Below are 17,034 nucleotides of genomic sequence, written 5' to 3' on the forward strand. Positions count from 1 at the left end.
CACTACGTTAATTTCTGTCTCTCTCACAAGTTGTTTTAGTTTAATTATTATTCTTATTATGATTGTATGCCACATGAGTGACATGGCTGTCACTTACACCGTGGAAATGTTATTATTCCATTTTATCTGCCTTTAATGTAATTATCTGCTTGTTTTCGGCTCTGCCAGCACCAAAATTTCCCCTATCGGCGACTTTTGGTATTTTTTTTTTTTTTTTGCAGAAATCATTTCCCCATGCCTTCAAAAGTCTCAATATAAAATTTTGTCTCATTCTGTTTATTGGTTTTAGCTAAGATGACTCCAAAGACGGAAAGTTATTTTATGGCCACTCTGTATTTCAAAACTATAGCAGATCAATGTGATAATCCCAGTTATTGAGAGTGTCATTTCAGACATACTACCACCAAGAGTTTTTCATTTTAATATGACTAATTATTTTCACAAAACATCAAACTCAGAAAAATTAAATAAAACAAAAAACACAAAACAAATAAGATTTTTTATTATTATTTCTGAATATGAGAATGTTCCCAGAATACTCACAGATAATATTACATATATTGTAAACTGCTCTCCATCTCTATCAGTTACCATTTGGCAGTGTCATTTTAGAGTAGTTAGATTTCTTGATACATTAGGAATGAATGTTTTGTAGAGTTAGCCTATTTCCTGAAGATTGTACATAATCTAATTTTATCATAATGTCTTATTCAACTCCCTGTGTAAAGTTACTATACTGGTATGACTGGGTTCCTGCATTAGGTGCCAGCACTAGGTCAGTTGGCAAGCTTCTGTTATCCCAACAAACTGCTGTGGGAGTTGCTATGTTGTACTCAGATGATGACAAGTTATGTTTGATAGGAAAACCACTAGACAGGACAGAATCAGCTGCAAAGACATATTTGGAATTAAAGAGAATACACACTTAATAGTTAATGATTAATGTGTGTGTATACATTTGATAAATATTATACTGTACTAATCACTTAATAGAGTGATATCATTACAATTTTAATTAGCTTTCTTTTTATTTCTCACCTCATGTTAACATTTAAATCAACTAGGCCATTTGTTACAAAGCTAAAATCTATTGCACACATCCAATCGTGCCTTAAACTGATTTAATGTGTCTACATTCACAACACACTCAAACAATGCATTCCACTCTCCATGTAAAGAACCTTCTCCTTACTCCTCTGCTAACACCCTCCTTATACAGTTTCAAGTGATGGACTCTTGTTCTACCTCCCTGTTCCATTCTATGAAAAATCTCTTCCATGTCAACCTAATAAGAACCCCTGACTAACTTATATGTCTCAATCATATCCCCCTCCCCTCCTATTCACAAGGCTTTGTGACTTTGAATCTGTCCTCATACTTCACTTTCCAAAGACCACCTTTGTGAATCTTCTCTAGGCCTTTTCCAACATATCCTCGTCACATGAAAATCCGGTGACCAAATCTGTGCACAATAATCCATTTGAGGCCTGATACAATGGCATCGTAATGGTGACAGGTGAGGAAAAAATGTTCGATTGACAATAAGGCTAGCAATAATGATATTGAAAAATAAGAGTGCAATTAATGATAAGGTGGCAAGCGGGTTGACAGCAAACACGTGTGTGTGTCTGGTGATAAAATAGCAAGGGTGAATGATAGCAAAAAAAAAGCACGCAAGATTTGAAAGCTGAGTTGGTGAAGATGAGGTGGGTGCAGAGTGAAATCAAGAGAATTGGAGATAGGTATGGAAGAGTGAAGAAGACAAAAATAAATAATTTGATATGAAAAAGGTTACAAAAGACCTGTGAGTGGTGTTGTATGGCATTTTGATTATTAGAGGTGTTTTGCTTACCTCCAGGAAAGATTTGCTTTCCTGGAGGTAAAATAAATAGAGTGATTAAAGCATTCGATATAAGCAAGCAAAGGAGTTGGTAATGGTAGTAGGGACAAATGACTTGACTCGGAACAAAGAAAACATAAGATTGTTTATCAGGAAGTTGTTTGATTGGATATCATATTTGTTTAATGTGAGCATTATGTTGGATCAAGTTCCAGAGGAATGGAAGGAAAGCATGATTGTACCACTTCATAAAGGAGATGATAGAATTCAAGTATTAATCAAATTATGTGCGTCAGGTGTTGTGGTTAGTGTTGGAAAGGCTGGTGAGAATCAGGATCCAGAATTGGGTTGACAACAATGGTATTATCTTTGATGGACAGCACAGATTTGCTAAAGGGAGGTTACGTTTTAGTAATCTGCATATACTTGTTACGATAAGGTGACAGCAGCATTGGACATGGGAAATGGATACACAGACTTTGCAAAGGCTTTTGATAGATTACCACACGATAAGTTGATAGTCAACCTAGAGCAGATGAGGTTGGAAATAAGACTAGTGCAATGGATTGGAGATTATCTCTCTAATAGGTATCAACAAGTTGTGTTTGGGGAAAGCAGTTGTGTATAGGAAAGTCACTAGTGGTGTGTCTCAGGGATCTATTTTAGAGCCATTGCTGTTTAACATATAGTACGGTTAACTGTATGCTAATGATATTAGCACAACACCTGACGCACATAATTTGATTAATACTTGAATTCTATCATCTCCTTTATGAAGTGGTACAATCATGCTTTCCTTCTGCTGTTTAACATACAGTACAGTTAACCTGTACTGTATGTTAAACAGCAATGGCTCTAAAACAGATCCCTGAAATAGGTTTACAGTTGTGTATGGGGAAGCAATATCCCAGAAGAGGAAAGTCACTAGTGTTATATCTCAGGGATCTGTTTTAGAGCCATTGCTGTTTAACATACAATACAGGTTAACTGTATGTTAACCTGTACTGTATGTGGGGATGCCAGTTCAGTGTTCAAAATGTAAGGTTTTAAAATTTTAAAACCAAGATGGGATGTAGAATTTATTCTTGGTGGAGATATATTGTTGGAGGTGGAGGAAATAAGAGATCTTGGGGTGATGGTGGATAAGGATCTAAAATTTAGAAGACATATTACCAAAATTGTGAGGACAACACAGTGAATTCTGGCAATGATGTTGATTTGTAGATGTAACGAGATGCTAGTTCCATTGTATAAGGCTCTGATCAGGCCACATATGGACTACTGTGCACAGATCGGTTTTCAAACGAATGAAGAGGGTCGAATGCAATTGACCAAAATAGTTTCTGATCTCTGGAATGATGAATATGAAGAAAGGTTGAGACAATGCAATTTGCAGAGTATTGGATAGAAGGGAAAGGAGTGATGTGATAGAGATGTACAAGTTGGGGTTATAGGATTAACGTTGACGAGGTTTTTCATAATGATGGGTGAATGGGGAAGAACAACAGGTCATTCCTGGAAGCTGTGCAAGGGAGCGAGAAGCAGGTTTTTTGCATGGAGAGTTGTGAATGATTGGAATGCATCACCTGAGAGTGTGGCGTCTGCAGAGAATTTGAGTGTGTTTACAGTGCGGTATGATGAACTGTGTGTGTGTGTGTGTGTGTGTGTGACAAAAGGGACTACCTAGATGAGTCTGTTATTATCCATGGGGCTTAGGATAATAATAGTTGAACATCTTTTTTTGTCTGATTCCATCGAACTCTGTCTAGTGTTGATGGCACAAGAAGCAAGGCCTGAAATCTTATGTAATCTTGGTGTTCTTTGATTCTCATCCTAGCAGAAATCCCACTGTGTCCAAAATGGTAGAGTTGGCATGAACATGGTAACCAATAGACACCAAGTAAGGATAGCAGAGGCAGATGGTAGAAAAGAAGATAACTTTCATGCTGGTTTGAAAGTACTGTACAGATTGTATTTGTATGCTGTTTATTCAGAAGCATTCCTTTAAGGTAGGGTATGGAAATTCTCTTCACATCAGCTGGTTATCTGGCTGAAGGAACATAATTATCAATTATTTCATGGATGGTGGTTTCTTTATATCCATTAGACAACAAAGCGATTCGTATTTTATTTAATTCTTCTGAGAGAAGGGAGTCTGATGAACAAGGTTCAGAATTGAAGAATTAGAATCAAAAAATTGCATAAGATTTCTAGAATCAGAGGGCCTTGCTTCTCATGCCATTGACACCAGACACGGAGCTCAATGGAATGAGACAAAGATGTTACACTATAGTATATTTAAATTTGATCTGGATGTTGAAATGTGTAAAACATCATGCCATAACCCTGATCTTAATAGAACAGACTGCATGCCTATCTCCAAGTTTTGGGAAGTAATTGCCATAAATTGTTCATAATTTTTCATTTATTATTATTCTATTTTTATTTATTTATTATTATTATTTTTTTTAAAATTACACAACTATAGCGGGTTCCTTGGAACTTTAATAGTGTTGTCTCCTGATCACTCGGCTGCAGCTGAGATATGTAAAGGTATGACTCATGTTGTTTGACTCTTCTTAAGATTTGGTGGTTAGCAGTCATGGTACACCAGAGTTTTGATCCTCTACCATTCTTTTGATCTTGTAATAGCTCTTGTGTTTGACTCATTCTTTGTTAGTATTTTGAATGGTGTAACCAATTCTTTTGTTCTCTCCCTGAATAATGCTCAAGTTACAGTGAGTAAAATATAAAGGAGTTGTAAATAAATTCTAATTTCTTTTACATGCATTAAACCATTTTTTAAATGTATCATTATGTCTACCACATGTTTCTAGAAAACATCTACAGCACTCTAGAGAAGTCAGATGGGATTTTGCTATGTAGTTTAAGGGTATATGTTAAAGATAAATATATTGTGTCATTGTCCTAGCTTTTGCATAAGTGCAGTGTTATGGTCAAACTGTAGGCCGTTTTGTGTTAATGTGTTACTCCTGTGGTTAAGATTTTGGAAAAATTAATAACAGCTTGTTATGAACTGAACAATAGAAAGAAATATTATTTATGAAGGCCAGCATGGATTTATTAAGCTGGGCTGTTATTTCGGTAATCTGGTTGTCTTTCATAATAAAGTAACAAGACTAGTTCATGAAGGAAAGGCATACACTATAATTTTTCAGTTTTGCAAAGTCTCTTGATAGGTTTCCACATGGTATGTTTAAGTTGTAACATATCAGCTTGTCAACATATCAGGTTAGTGGATTAGATTGGAAATTGGCTATCACGCAATTATCAGAGAGTTGTATATGAGAGCGCAGTATTGGGGAGTAGGAAAATTACAAGTGGGATCTACATGGTTCAGTACTGTACTATTCAATCTTTGTCAGTGATACTGTCACTAGATTACAGGGAGATATTCAGCTGTCAGATGATATGAAGCTCGGGAAGGTTATTAGTAATAGTGTTGATGTGGCTCTTCAGGAGGATTTTAATAAGCAAATGTAGATAAATGGGGTTTTAACACACTAAGAAAAAGACAGCGTAGTTGTCTGCAGTTGGGAGGCTGCTTGCCTTTCTGGCGGAGCTATACTGGAATTTTTATTCCAGTATATTATTCAGGCCTCCATGGAGTCAAAAGACTCATTGTGGGAGTTCTTTTCTAAGAAACACAAGTCTATCAAGACTCATTGAGGGAGGTCCCTCCTAGGAAACACAAAGTCTATCATACCACTCCTTAAATGCATTGACCGTTCTTGCTCTCACCACTCCATCAGGCAATGCATTCCATGGTTCAACCACTCCTCACCCTCTTGCTCACAGTTTCCTTTCGTTACTTCCAGGGATGACCCCTCAACAGTTTAAAAGTCTCAATCATATCATCCCTCCTTCTATCCACCAAACTCTGGAGTCCACATTCCCTCAGCCGATCCTCATAACTAACATTGTACAGTCCCGACACCATCTTTGTTATCCGCCTTTGTACCCTTTCCACAGTTAATTTATCCCCTTCAAATCCTGGGGACCAGATCTGAGAACAGTACCCTAAGTATGGTCTGATCAGAGTCTTATACAATGGAATGATAACTGTTTTATTTCTGCAGGTCAGTGTCCTTCTCATTATTGCAGCAATCCTCTGTCTTACCTTCACCACCTTTGCAACATGTCCCCTAAATTTCAGGTTTCTATCAATCATCGATCCCAGATCTGTCATCTCCCCTATTTCCTTCAGTTTAACTCCTCCCATAGAGTATGCAGCGTCCCATCGATGTGTCCCAAACATCAAGATCTTACATTTTGCTGCATTAAACTGACACCCCTATTCATTAGCCCATCTATCTAGCTTATTCAAATTCTCTTGCAGGGCTACCACATCTGCACTATTACTAATAACCCCTCCCAGCTTCGCATCATCCACAAACAACTGAATATTCCCTTGCAATCCACGGACAATGTCATTGATATAAAGGTTAAACAATATAGGTCCCAGTACTGAGCCCTGTGGAACCTCACTTGTATCCTTCTGCCTCTTTGATATTGCTCCACCATATGCAACTCTTTGATAATTATCGCACAGCCAATCCTGAATGCCGTTGACCAATCTGACATCCAGACCCATGTGCTGCAACTTAAATATCAGCTTATCATGTGGCACCCTGTCAAATGCCTTTGCTATGTCTAGGAAAATGGCAGTATATGCCTTTCCCTCATCTTACTCTTGTAACTTTATCATAAAAGGCTAGCATATTCCTAAAACAAGAGCACCCCTTCACAAATCCATGCTGACTCTCACTGATAACATTACCCTCATCTGCCCAATGCTGTATATGGTCCCTCACTACTTTCTCCAAGATCTTACTAACTACTAATGACACACAAATTGGCCTATAATTAGACACTTCCAGTCTGCTACCGCCCTTATGCAATGGCACTATCTTACCTTCCTTCCACTCCATGGGCATCTTTCCTGCAGCCAGTCTTTCATTGAAAAGCCAGGTCAAGGGCACTGTCAGTTACTTAGCACATTCTCTCCAAACTCATGGTGAAATACCATCCAGTCATACAGCTTTACTGATATCTAGAGAGTACTCAGTATTTGGAACAAACTCTCCTCCTGCACCTCTAAACCTCAAACCTGCCCTATCCCTCTAGTATTAAAATTTACTCCTCCAGAATGAAATACTCCAATAAAGTGTTCATTGAACAATTCCACTATGTGTTCTGCATCAGTCACTCTATTCCCATTTTTATCCCACTATGTCATTCTTCCACAATCATTTCTCATCCTACTGGCCATATAGCTAAAAAATTCCCTAGGATTTTCCTTGGATCTAAGGGCCAATCTTTTCTCATATTCCAGTTTCGCCTTCCTTACCATACTAGTCACTCTTCTGGCCTGTGTCTTATATTCTTCATGCATCTTCTCTTCACCTGCCTCCTTATATCTCTTTCATAGCCTCTTTTTCACATGTAGCTACTGTTTAATATTGTTTGTCATCCACTTTACTCCAAATTATGTCCTCTTCTTCACTCATGGAATACAGCTTACCATTGCTGCTAACAAATATTCCTTGGCAATTTCCCAAGCACTAATGATATCCCAGCCTTCCAATTCCTCCCTTCACGAAACTTCCTCAAGTTGATGTCTAAGACTGTTATAATCACCTGCTTTATAATTCCGCACACGTCCCCGTCTCTTTGATTCTCCTGCATGTCTATTCATTTTCCAAGTCAAAACCATATGATCACTCTCTCCAACTGGTGGGAGAGATGTCATCTCGGTTATCATCAGCTCTTCTGATGCTATAACCAAGTCCAACACTCTTCAACCTCTTGTTCCCTCTGTTATATGTTGCCTAAGACATTTGTCCCTCAAGAATTCTAGAAATTCCATTCCCTCATTGCTACATGAATCTTCCTTTCCCCAATCTATACTGCTGTAGTTAAAATTTCCCTTAACAATCGTTCTTCTTGCACTTGCCACGCTCAACTGTTTAACATTTCCTGGTCTCCACCCTCTGTGCTCCTTGGTCTGTAGCAACACCCCACTAAACATCTTGTCTTTCCCACCTCCAACTCACACCATATGCTTTCAAAATCATTACCAGACCTCCTAGAATTTATGGCTTACCTAAGCTACACAAAACTAATGTTCCACTCAGACCCGTTGTAGACTGTATCAGCAGTCCAACTTACAAGTTATCAAGATGTGTCACAGCCTTCCAAAGCCTCCACTCTTAGAGGACTTAGATCGTCGCTTATCATAAGCAGTACTCCACCACCATGCTTTCCCTTCCTATCCTGCCGAAAAATGCTGTACCTAGCAACTTCTATTACTGTTATTATATCCTCTTCTGTCAACCCTGTCTCTCTGATCCCAATAATCTTTGGCCAGGCTGATGCTATGAGTGCCACCAATTCCTCACCCTTATTCCGAATACTCCTCACATTGGTATAAAGCATAAAAATGCCTTTGTTTTTATACCCAGCATTATCCCCTCTAGACTCCACTGGGCTCAGCATTACTTGATGTCATCCCCCTTCTCCCAAGTACCCATTCACACTGGGACACACTGACTTATTCAGAACAGCAATCTCTCCAGATGCCTACGTCCTTCCTCATTCAAATGCAGGCGGTCTCCCACATACAATTCCTCTCTGCTCTCAAACGCACTCCAAGCATCCACATATTCGAATGCTCTCTTCTGATACATTCTTGCTATTATGCCATTCAATATCACCGCTCTTCCTCAGCTCGACATTATCATACCTAGGCAACACACACATACCATCTTTCCTCTCTGTGTCTTCTTTCGTAAGCCTCAAGCAAGAATCTCATCTCTCTCGCTGCCCTATTTACACCACCACTCAAGTAATTTGTTCTCACCATCATCTCATCCATCCTTTCACCTCTCTTAATTGCCAGAGCCCCACTTTCTATCGTTCCTCACGCATCCTATCTTCAACACCATGAATCATTGCGTCCCCATACATTACACCTCTTACCATCATATTCCTCGATTGCTCACATGCATCCCTCACTCTCTCTCTTGTAACAGTTTCTCTCTGTGCTTCCCTACTTACCTGCCTTCCTGACATCACTCTATCTCTAGTCCTTGTGCTCACTTGCATTCCTCTCATTCCCACTCTTCCACTTATCCTATTTTCACCTGTTCTATCATTCATACAACTCTCTCTCATTCCCTCTCTTCTACTGTTCCCATTCTCTCCTCTTCTATCACTTCCATAACTTTCTCTCATTCCCTCTTCTTCTGCCATTCCTATAACTCCCTCTCAATCCCTCTCCTCTACTATTGTTCCTATTCTCTCATTCCCATAACTCTCTCTCACTCCTCCTCTGATTTGCCTTACATTCGTCTCTTCCATTCGCTTAATTTCATCTTTCACACTTCTTATCTCATTCCCAGACATTCCACCTGCTCTTTCAGCTCATCTATCTCTCTCTATAAGTCATCCATTCTTGTTTGTCATTCCTCCTTCCAATTGAGACCATCTCCTAAAACTTCAGAATCATTCAACCTTTCCATACTTCCCACTCTTATTATTTTATTCATACTTCTCTCGCCCTCTATCATACCTGTCATCTCTCTATGTGGAGAATCTCCCGTCTCTGACTCAAGGAGGAGTTATGGTCATTTCTAAGTCACCAAGTTCCTCCCATTGCCTGCATTTTGCGCATATACATTTCCCCCCTTCTTTCTCCTGCCACATATACAATCGCCGGGATGCATAAATTCTGCAAGTCCCGCATGCTACAAAATTCTGTATCGTGCAAAATGGAATCCTTAAATGGGGGGGGGGGGGGACTTGGCGATACGCCATTTGTAATTTTAACTTCCGCTGCCGCCATTATTTAAAATAGTGTCGCTCAATAAGTGGAGGAAGCAAGGGATGTTTGAGTTTATGGTAGATAGAAATCTGATGTTCAGAAAAACTTACTTTAATGGATACATAGACAACCCAGAGGACTGTGTCATAATGACAACACTGACCAACAAAGATAAAAGAGTGGTAGTTCTATCGTATAAAGCTCTGATCAGACCTCATCTGGATTACAGTGCTCATATCTGGTTGCTGAGAGAGGGTACAGAGGCAGATAACAAAAATGATATCAGGACTGATATAATTTTTTGTTATTTGGAATGATATCAGGAACACTGGTTATGAAGAATGAGGCATGTAATCTGATCTAGTGGAAAGAAGACAAGGACTGGGAGGGGGGGAGGTTATAAGGTTGAGACATTTTAAGCTGTTGAGGCTATATGCTGGATCGACACTAGGTGATTTTTCATATGGTAAAATGTGGGGAAGGAAAAAATAACAAACAACCATCCCTGGAAGTTGTGAAAAGAGGTAGTAGAAAAATGTTTTGCATGGCAAGTGGTAGAAGCATGGAATCCATTGTGTGCTGAAAGTGCAGATAGTGAATAAGAGTCGGTAGTATGAACAGATTTTGTGTTGTCTAAGGCAGTGCTTCCCAAACTTCTGGATGTCAGGGCTCCCTTTGCAAAAATTAAAATATTTCACGGCCCCCCTCGGAAAAAATCGTAATAGAGAGATATATTATTATAATATTTATTGTATTTATATTTAATACAAAACATACACAGCGAATATTGCAAAAATCAAATGCATGTATTACATTTTTTTGCCTCTTACCGTTTGGTTCTGAAGACGATGTGGGCTGTTCTGGTAAAATATGAAATACTGTCCTTTTTTTTTTTTTTTTTTTTTTTTTTTTTTTTTTTTTTTTTGAGTCTGTTTCTGCTTCTGCTGATTGTTCGCGGGAATTTTTATTTTATTTTTTTATCAGCCACTTATCCATCTCAGGGTTAAATTTTTTAACGTAGAATAGATCAAATAATATCACCACTTAGCGATACTGGCACACCACAGACTGATAACATGAAATTTGTGAATATTACCTGAATAAGGGAATCCTGGACCAGGAACATTTTTCTCTTTTGTGACTTTTCTCCCTTTACGGTAATTAAAGCTAACGCGAAACAGACAGCAAAGGCAGGTTATTAAAATGTGCATATGATTGGCGAGGAGATATATATATATATATATTACTTAGTTTTAACACTTTTACGAATTTTAACACGTTCGGTTGAATTTTATTGCTGCCTTGGGAAATCGAACTCGCACACATCTAATTAATAACAATAGTTTTTAGTTAGATACTGTGTTTTCCCATGCAACATATGGTTTTGTTTCAGTCTATACAGCATAGTTTCTGTATGAAGGGACATGTGATTCATTAATTAGTGTGTTTTTTTTTATCCCAGTTGTCTCTAATTGTACTATTTGTTGAGAAATATATTACACAGACCCCTCATACCTTATTCACTGGCATAATAAAAGTACTTGTTTTTATTGCCTCTGAAGTATAGTTAGGGAGGGCGTATTGTTTACAACTGCAAGCAGTTACTATCTCCCCACATGAACTTGTTTAAGCTTTTTTTCATGTGTGAAGTATATGCGAAACTTTTATTGGTAACAGAAAACTATCTCGGATGACAGTGATAATATAAAATGAGTTTTGATATGTATATAAAGTCAATATCAACAATCCCTGATTATGAACGCCTGATGAAAGGGACAGGAAGATTTGGAGCGTCCCTGGAGAGCATTCGAAGTAAATACAATTAACCACTGTTTTGAAATGAAACATATGAATAAGCAATATTTACTAATATTCATTAAGCGCCGAAATACGCAGGAAGCAAAGTTTGCGAACCAACACCAATGTGAATTTTTCCATTAAAATATAAAAAATAACAAAAAAGAAATAATAAATAATAAAAGTTAAATACGTTTCTTTTAAAATAAAAAATCTACTTAGTCTTAAAACATTTTAAATTTGTTTTCATTATTTCACAATCCCCTTCAACAAAACCTACGGCCCCCAAGGGGGCCGCGGCCCACAGTTTGGGAAGCGCTGGTCTAAGGCAATGAATCTTCTGATTATGAAGAGCTGGAATAATAATAATGTATCATGTGGTACAGGAAATTGTATATATTTACAATGTCAGAAAACTAAAATTGATATGTTGCTATGCTTTTGTGGTAACAATAGGTTTAAAATCATTATCCTTAGTGTTCTGAAATATGGCCTATTTCATAGATAGTATATCAAGGATGCTAAACTCCTGGCATAATTTAAAATTTGGAATACAGGAATAACATAATATGATACAACATTGATTTATTTAAATAGTGTGTGTGTATTACAAAATACTTAATATATATATACATGTATACATAACATTTCCAAAATTATTCAAATTAAACTGATCTGTACAAAAGAACATAATTTCGGTTCTTTGAAGTGATGTGTGTGTTATGTTGTACATTGAGTCATTTTAATCATTCTAATACAGAGCTTGAAGTTAAAATCACATGCTAGATATAATTTAAAATCACTGTGGAAAAGATAACGTTACAAAGAAACTCAAAGTTGACTATTGAAGAAAGCATCAAGTTGTTTGGCTTTCTTTGATATTCAGTGGTGTGTGACAACTTGTGGTATAGTATCGGTATATTACTTCCAAGCCTCCATGGATTCAGAAAACTCATGGCAGGAGGTTGAACATTCAGAGACCACTATCATACCTTGCCTTGAACATTCAAGTTGCAACACTCACTATTCAATCTACTTATTGCACTACATACCAAGCAAAAAATCTTGTTTTCACCTCTTTTCTCACATGATCTTTGTACAGTTTCCAGAGATGACCTCTCTTTCTCACATCACTAATTATCCTATAAAATAATATAGGCTCCTCTAACTTATATATATATCTCAATCATATCATCCCTCCTATCTGCCAAGCTCTGAAGACCACTCTCCTTCAATCTGTCTTCATACTCGATATTTCAGAGTTCAGAGGCAGTAACAGTTTTTTGCTTCTGCACTCTCTCCAGTGTTTTCTTATCACCAATATAGCCAGGCAACCAGATTTCTGTGAATGCAATCTAAATGAGGCCTAATCAGCACCTTATACAGTGGAACTATTGCATATATCAGTACATGTCAGTGTTCTTTGCATTATAGTAACAATTTTTTGGATAACTTAAACTTTTTGCATGAATAATTGAGGGCATGGAATGAGCTTGTCCCATTATCCTCAACAAAAATTGGTATCATCAAAATCTTAAAAAATAGAGCTTTAAATATACTAAAAAATTATAAAATTAAAGGAAATTTTATAATTTCCTTTAATTTTCCTTTTGGCTACTCAAAAAGGGTACTAAAGAACATTTTATTTTCTGATAAACCATACCATGATAACCCAGATATTAATTACAAAGACATGGCATATCCATACTATGCCTTTTGTTCTTCATTTTTCTTATGGTCCTGCCAAGAACAGGAAAAAAAATAGTCCAAATATTAAAATCAGTCAACATCAGAACACCCTTCAAACCAGTTAATACCTTACGAAGTTTCCTACATTCTCCTAAAGACAAAGTTCCATTTTTTAAACATTCTGGAATATACAAGATTCCATGTTCTTGTGGAAAGGTGTAGGTAGGTCAAACTGGGAGAAGTTTCGAAATCTGTTAAAAAAGAACATAAGTGACATTAAGGATATACTGGATATACCTTTCTTCCCTTTTGCACTTATGCAAAGGGGAAGAAAAATTGGACTCACAGCACACATCCTTAAAGAACATAACACAGTAAATTGCAAGCATGCTACATGCCTTACTTAGAAGAGAATTACTTTGACAAATTGTTCAAGAAATCTTCCAAAGTTATTTGCTCAAATGTTGCACTAAATAGAAACCAAGGAATGATCCTTCTCGATATTTGGAAATCATTAATATGTGCAACACTGACGACCTCTCCTATGCCAGCAATCACATACAAAGTTTACACAATGTAAATATGCAAGTAACATGCCTAATGATTATTATTATGTGACACCTCCAAGGAGTCCAAAGACTCATCGAGGGAGAGCACCCACTCCACTACTCAATCCACCAACTACAGTGAATTACAACTACCATCATCATCTACACAATGCCATCTACTGGCCACCACTAATATTTTCACAGATCATCACAAACATATCCGCTCTACCAAAGACCAACCACTTCCCCTAGACCTACCTGGTGTATACCAGGTCCCTTGCAGCTGCAAATTGTCCTACTTTGGCCAAACAGGCAGAACAACAAATATCAGGATTTCAGAACACCAAGACTACATCCGGTTTCACCAGTACAGCCGCTCTGGGCTGGCAGACCATGCCTTAGATACCCACCATAAAATTCGTTGGAAGAAGACAAAAATAATCCATCGCAGCAAGTTTAAATACGAAAGATTATTCAAAGAATCTTCAGCAGCTCTAAAAAACGTTCCTAACCTCAACAAATTTGGGTGCATGAAACTGCCCCAAATTTGGGAGACTTTCATTATTACAACTTCAGCCCAACGGCCAAGACTACCAAATTAGCCCGCAAGAGGGCACCATTAGGACTTTAGGAACAAAATTAGTGTCTTAATTTCTTCCTCATTTGCTTTGTTAGTTCCTGTAGTGCACATACCATATCTTTATGTTCCTGAAGATGACAATGTGACATTGTCGAAATATAGAAGTGATTCATTAAAGTTATCTTTAATTAATTTACTTTATATGCGTTGTTAATTCCGTAAATTAATTACCAGTTATGTCTAACCAACGTATAAGTCTTACCACTATATTTAGTCAGTTCTTCATTACATTTTCTTTCTGTCCAACTAATTTTCATCTTTCTTTAGCACCAAAATTCAAATGCCTCCAACATTCTGATGTCTTGTTTTGTTAGCGTCCAGGCTTCACAATGATATAATGCAATGCTCCATATGTATGTATGTTTCACTAGCCTTTCTTTGAGCTGGATGGTGTCCTTTACTGGTGAAAATGTTTCTTCTATTGTAGAATGCCTTTTTGGCCAAGATTATTCGTGCTTTAATATCTGATCGGTTTCTTCCATCTTCTGTGATAAGACTTCCAAGATATTTCAAGAAGGATACCTGTGGTATTGGTTTATTATTTATTTCTAGGTTTATTTTCATTGGATTTGCTTTACTTGAAATTAATAGTTTTGTTTTCTTATAATTAATTTTAAGGTTGTAATGTGTGAAAATTTCCTCCATCTTTGTCAGGGTGGATTTTAGTTTATCTTCGTTATCAGCTGTAACTGTTATATATCATCTGCAAACCATAGCCAGTTAATTTCAATTCCATTTATCTTAATTCTTGTTTCTATTAGTTCTTTCAATTTATTTATTACATCTTCAATGTAGAGATTAAACAGCATGGGTGAAAGAGAGCAACCTTGTCTTACACCTCTACATATTCTTGCTATTGCGGTTTCTGTCTTATTGCTGGCTGTTTCTATTAGGGCTTCTTGGTACTTGTAAAGATTAAATATGAGCCTTCTATCTCTCCAATCTACCTTTATTGTTTTTAGGAGATAAAACATTTGGTTCCAGTCAATACTATTGAAGGGCTTTCTCCAAGTCAAGAAAGGCTATCAGAGTATTTTGATTCTTCTCAAATCTTCTTTCGAAAACTGTTCTTAGAACTAGGATTGCTTCTCTTGTTCCCTGTTGTTTCAAACTGGTCATTGCCAATATACTCTTTAGCCTTCCTTATTAATTTCAAAAATGCATTCGGATTACCGTGTAAGCCTAAAAGAAAGGCTTCTTTATTAGTCTTTTTTGTATACTTTTTAGTAGTATTTTCAAAGCATTGATATTAAACTTATTGTTCGATGATTTTCACACTTGTTTGCATTATTTGCTTTAGGAATGGGTATGATAGAGCATTGCGTAAAGTCTTGGGGAATGATCCCCATTTCATATATATCCTTTATGATCTTGAAAAGGACATACAATTGTGACTTAGTTATGTTTCCTGAATATTTTATTAATTCTGAGGGGATGTTATCAATGCCTGGTGCCTTGTTAGCTGACAATTCATTTAGTGCCCATTGAGATTCATCTTTTAATATAGTTGGACCAATTTCTTCCACATCGTCTTGTTTCATCTTCTATAGCAGGAGTCGGCAACCTTTTCAGACTAGCAAGCCACATTCAACTTTTAGTTTTAATAATTGGGCCACAAGCATTTAATTAAGAGAAAATAGCGAGTGAAAAAAAAAAACACTTAAGTTATCAATCTTAAGAAACATAGATTACGAGATAAAGTACGACATTTTCGTAATGACGTGTGATATTATATTCTTTCATAACAGCAACACTTTTATGGCAAATAAGACAAAGGGAACTTACCCCCATTTTCAATAAAGAAGTACTTTGCTGTTCCATTCATCATTAAACCTTCTTCCTTCAAATGCAATTTTACATTTTCTTTAACCCATTTTTGAAATTTTTTTAACAAATATATATCCTCTGAAAATAATAGTCGATGTTATTGAATTATATTGAAAGATGGAACAGGGAACTTGAAGTTGCACTGCGATATCACGAAGTATAGGTATAAAATTATTTTTAATTTATTATTCATATTATATTATAAAATGTACTATTTAAATAAGTCAACATATGGACCATGTGCCATGTAAGTATGGCCAACCTTTTATGGGCCACCAAAAATGCAAGTTTGGGCTGCATGCGGTCTGTGGGCTGCTTGATCTTTTCCACTATATAGATCTAAGTACTCCTTCCATCTTTCTGAAATTTCCTTATCTATAAGTATGTTCCCTTGTTTATTTTTGATAATAGTGCTTCTTGTCTTGTTTTGTTTTGTTGGCTTATTATAACATTATAAGCCTTATTGATTCTCCCAATCTTTGTTAAATCTTCTATTTCTTTACATTTCTGTATATGCCATTGTTCTTTTGATTCTTTACACTTTCTATTTATCATATTTTTTATATGTTTATATTTGTCTTTGCTTTCTTCATTTAGGGAGATTTTTGTTTTCTTCTTTCATCTATTAGGTCTAGAATGTCCTGGGTAATCCATGGCTTTTTTATTTGCTTCATCTGCCAATCAGTCATTGGCAGCCTTGATGATTTTATCCTTCATGTGAGTCCATTTTTTCTCAGTGTTTTTCTTTCGCTCTCTCTCTCTCTCCAGTTTTAATGCTTTCATCGGTTTGCTGTTTATGGTTTTCGAGTTCCCGGGTAACTTTTGCATGATTTTATATGATTTTTAA

The 17,034-nt window shown here is 36.7% G+C and overlaps 1 protein-coding gene across 2 annotated transcripts in view; it reads right to left on the minus strand.

Annotated features, from left to right (window-relative positions):
* Nucleotides 1-477: 477 nt before the first annotated feature.
* LOC150096443 (monocarboxylate transporter 10-like) overlaps nt 478-17,034 on the minus strand; it is a 223,718-nt gene continuing 207,161 nt past the window's right edge. The window contains exon 9 of one of the 2 annotated variants that reach the window (XM_090408801.1): nt 478-888. In XM_090408801.1, the coding sequence (XP_090264927.1) occupies nt 707-888 (182 nt within the window). In that variant the 3' untranslated portion in view covers nt 478-706. The remainder of the gene's footprint in view (nt 889-17,034) is intronic. The other variant, XM_090408802.1, reaches the window with a different exon arrangement.

Source organism: Typopeltis vanoorti, chromosome 19 (genome assembly GCF_054136105.1).
Source record: "Typopeltis vanoorti isolate ZY-2024b chromosome 19, IOZ_Tvanoo_1.0, whole genome shotgun sequence".
In the NCBI taxonomy this organism is placed as follows: Eukaryota; Metazoa; Arthropoda; class Arachnida; order Uropygi; family Thelyphonidae; genus Typopeltis; species Typopeltis vanoorti.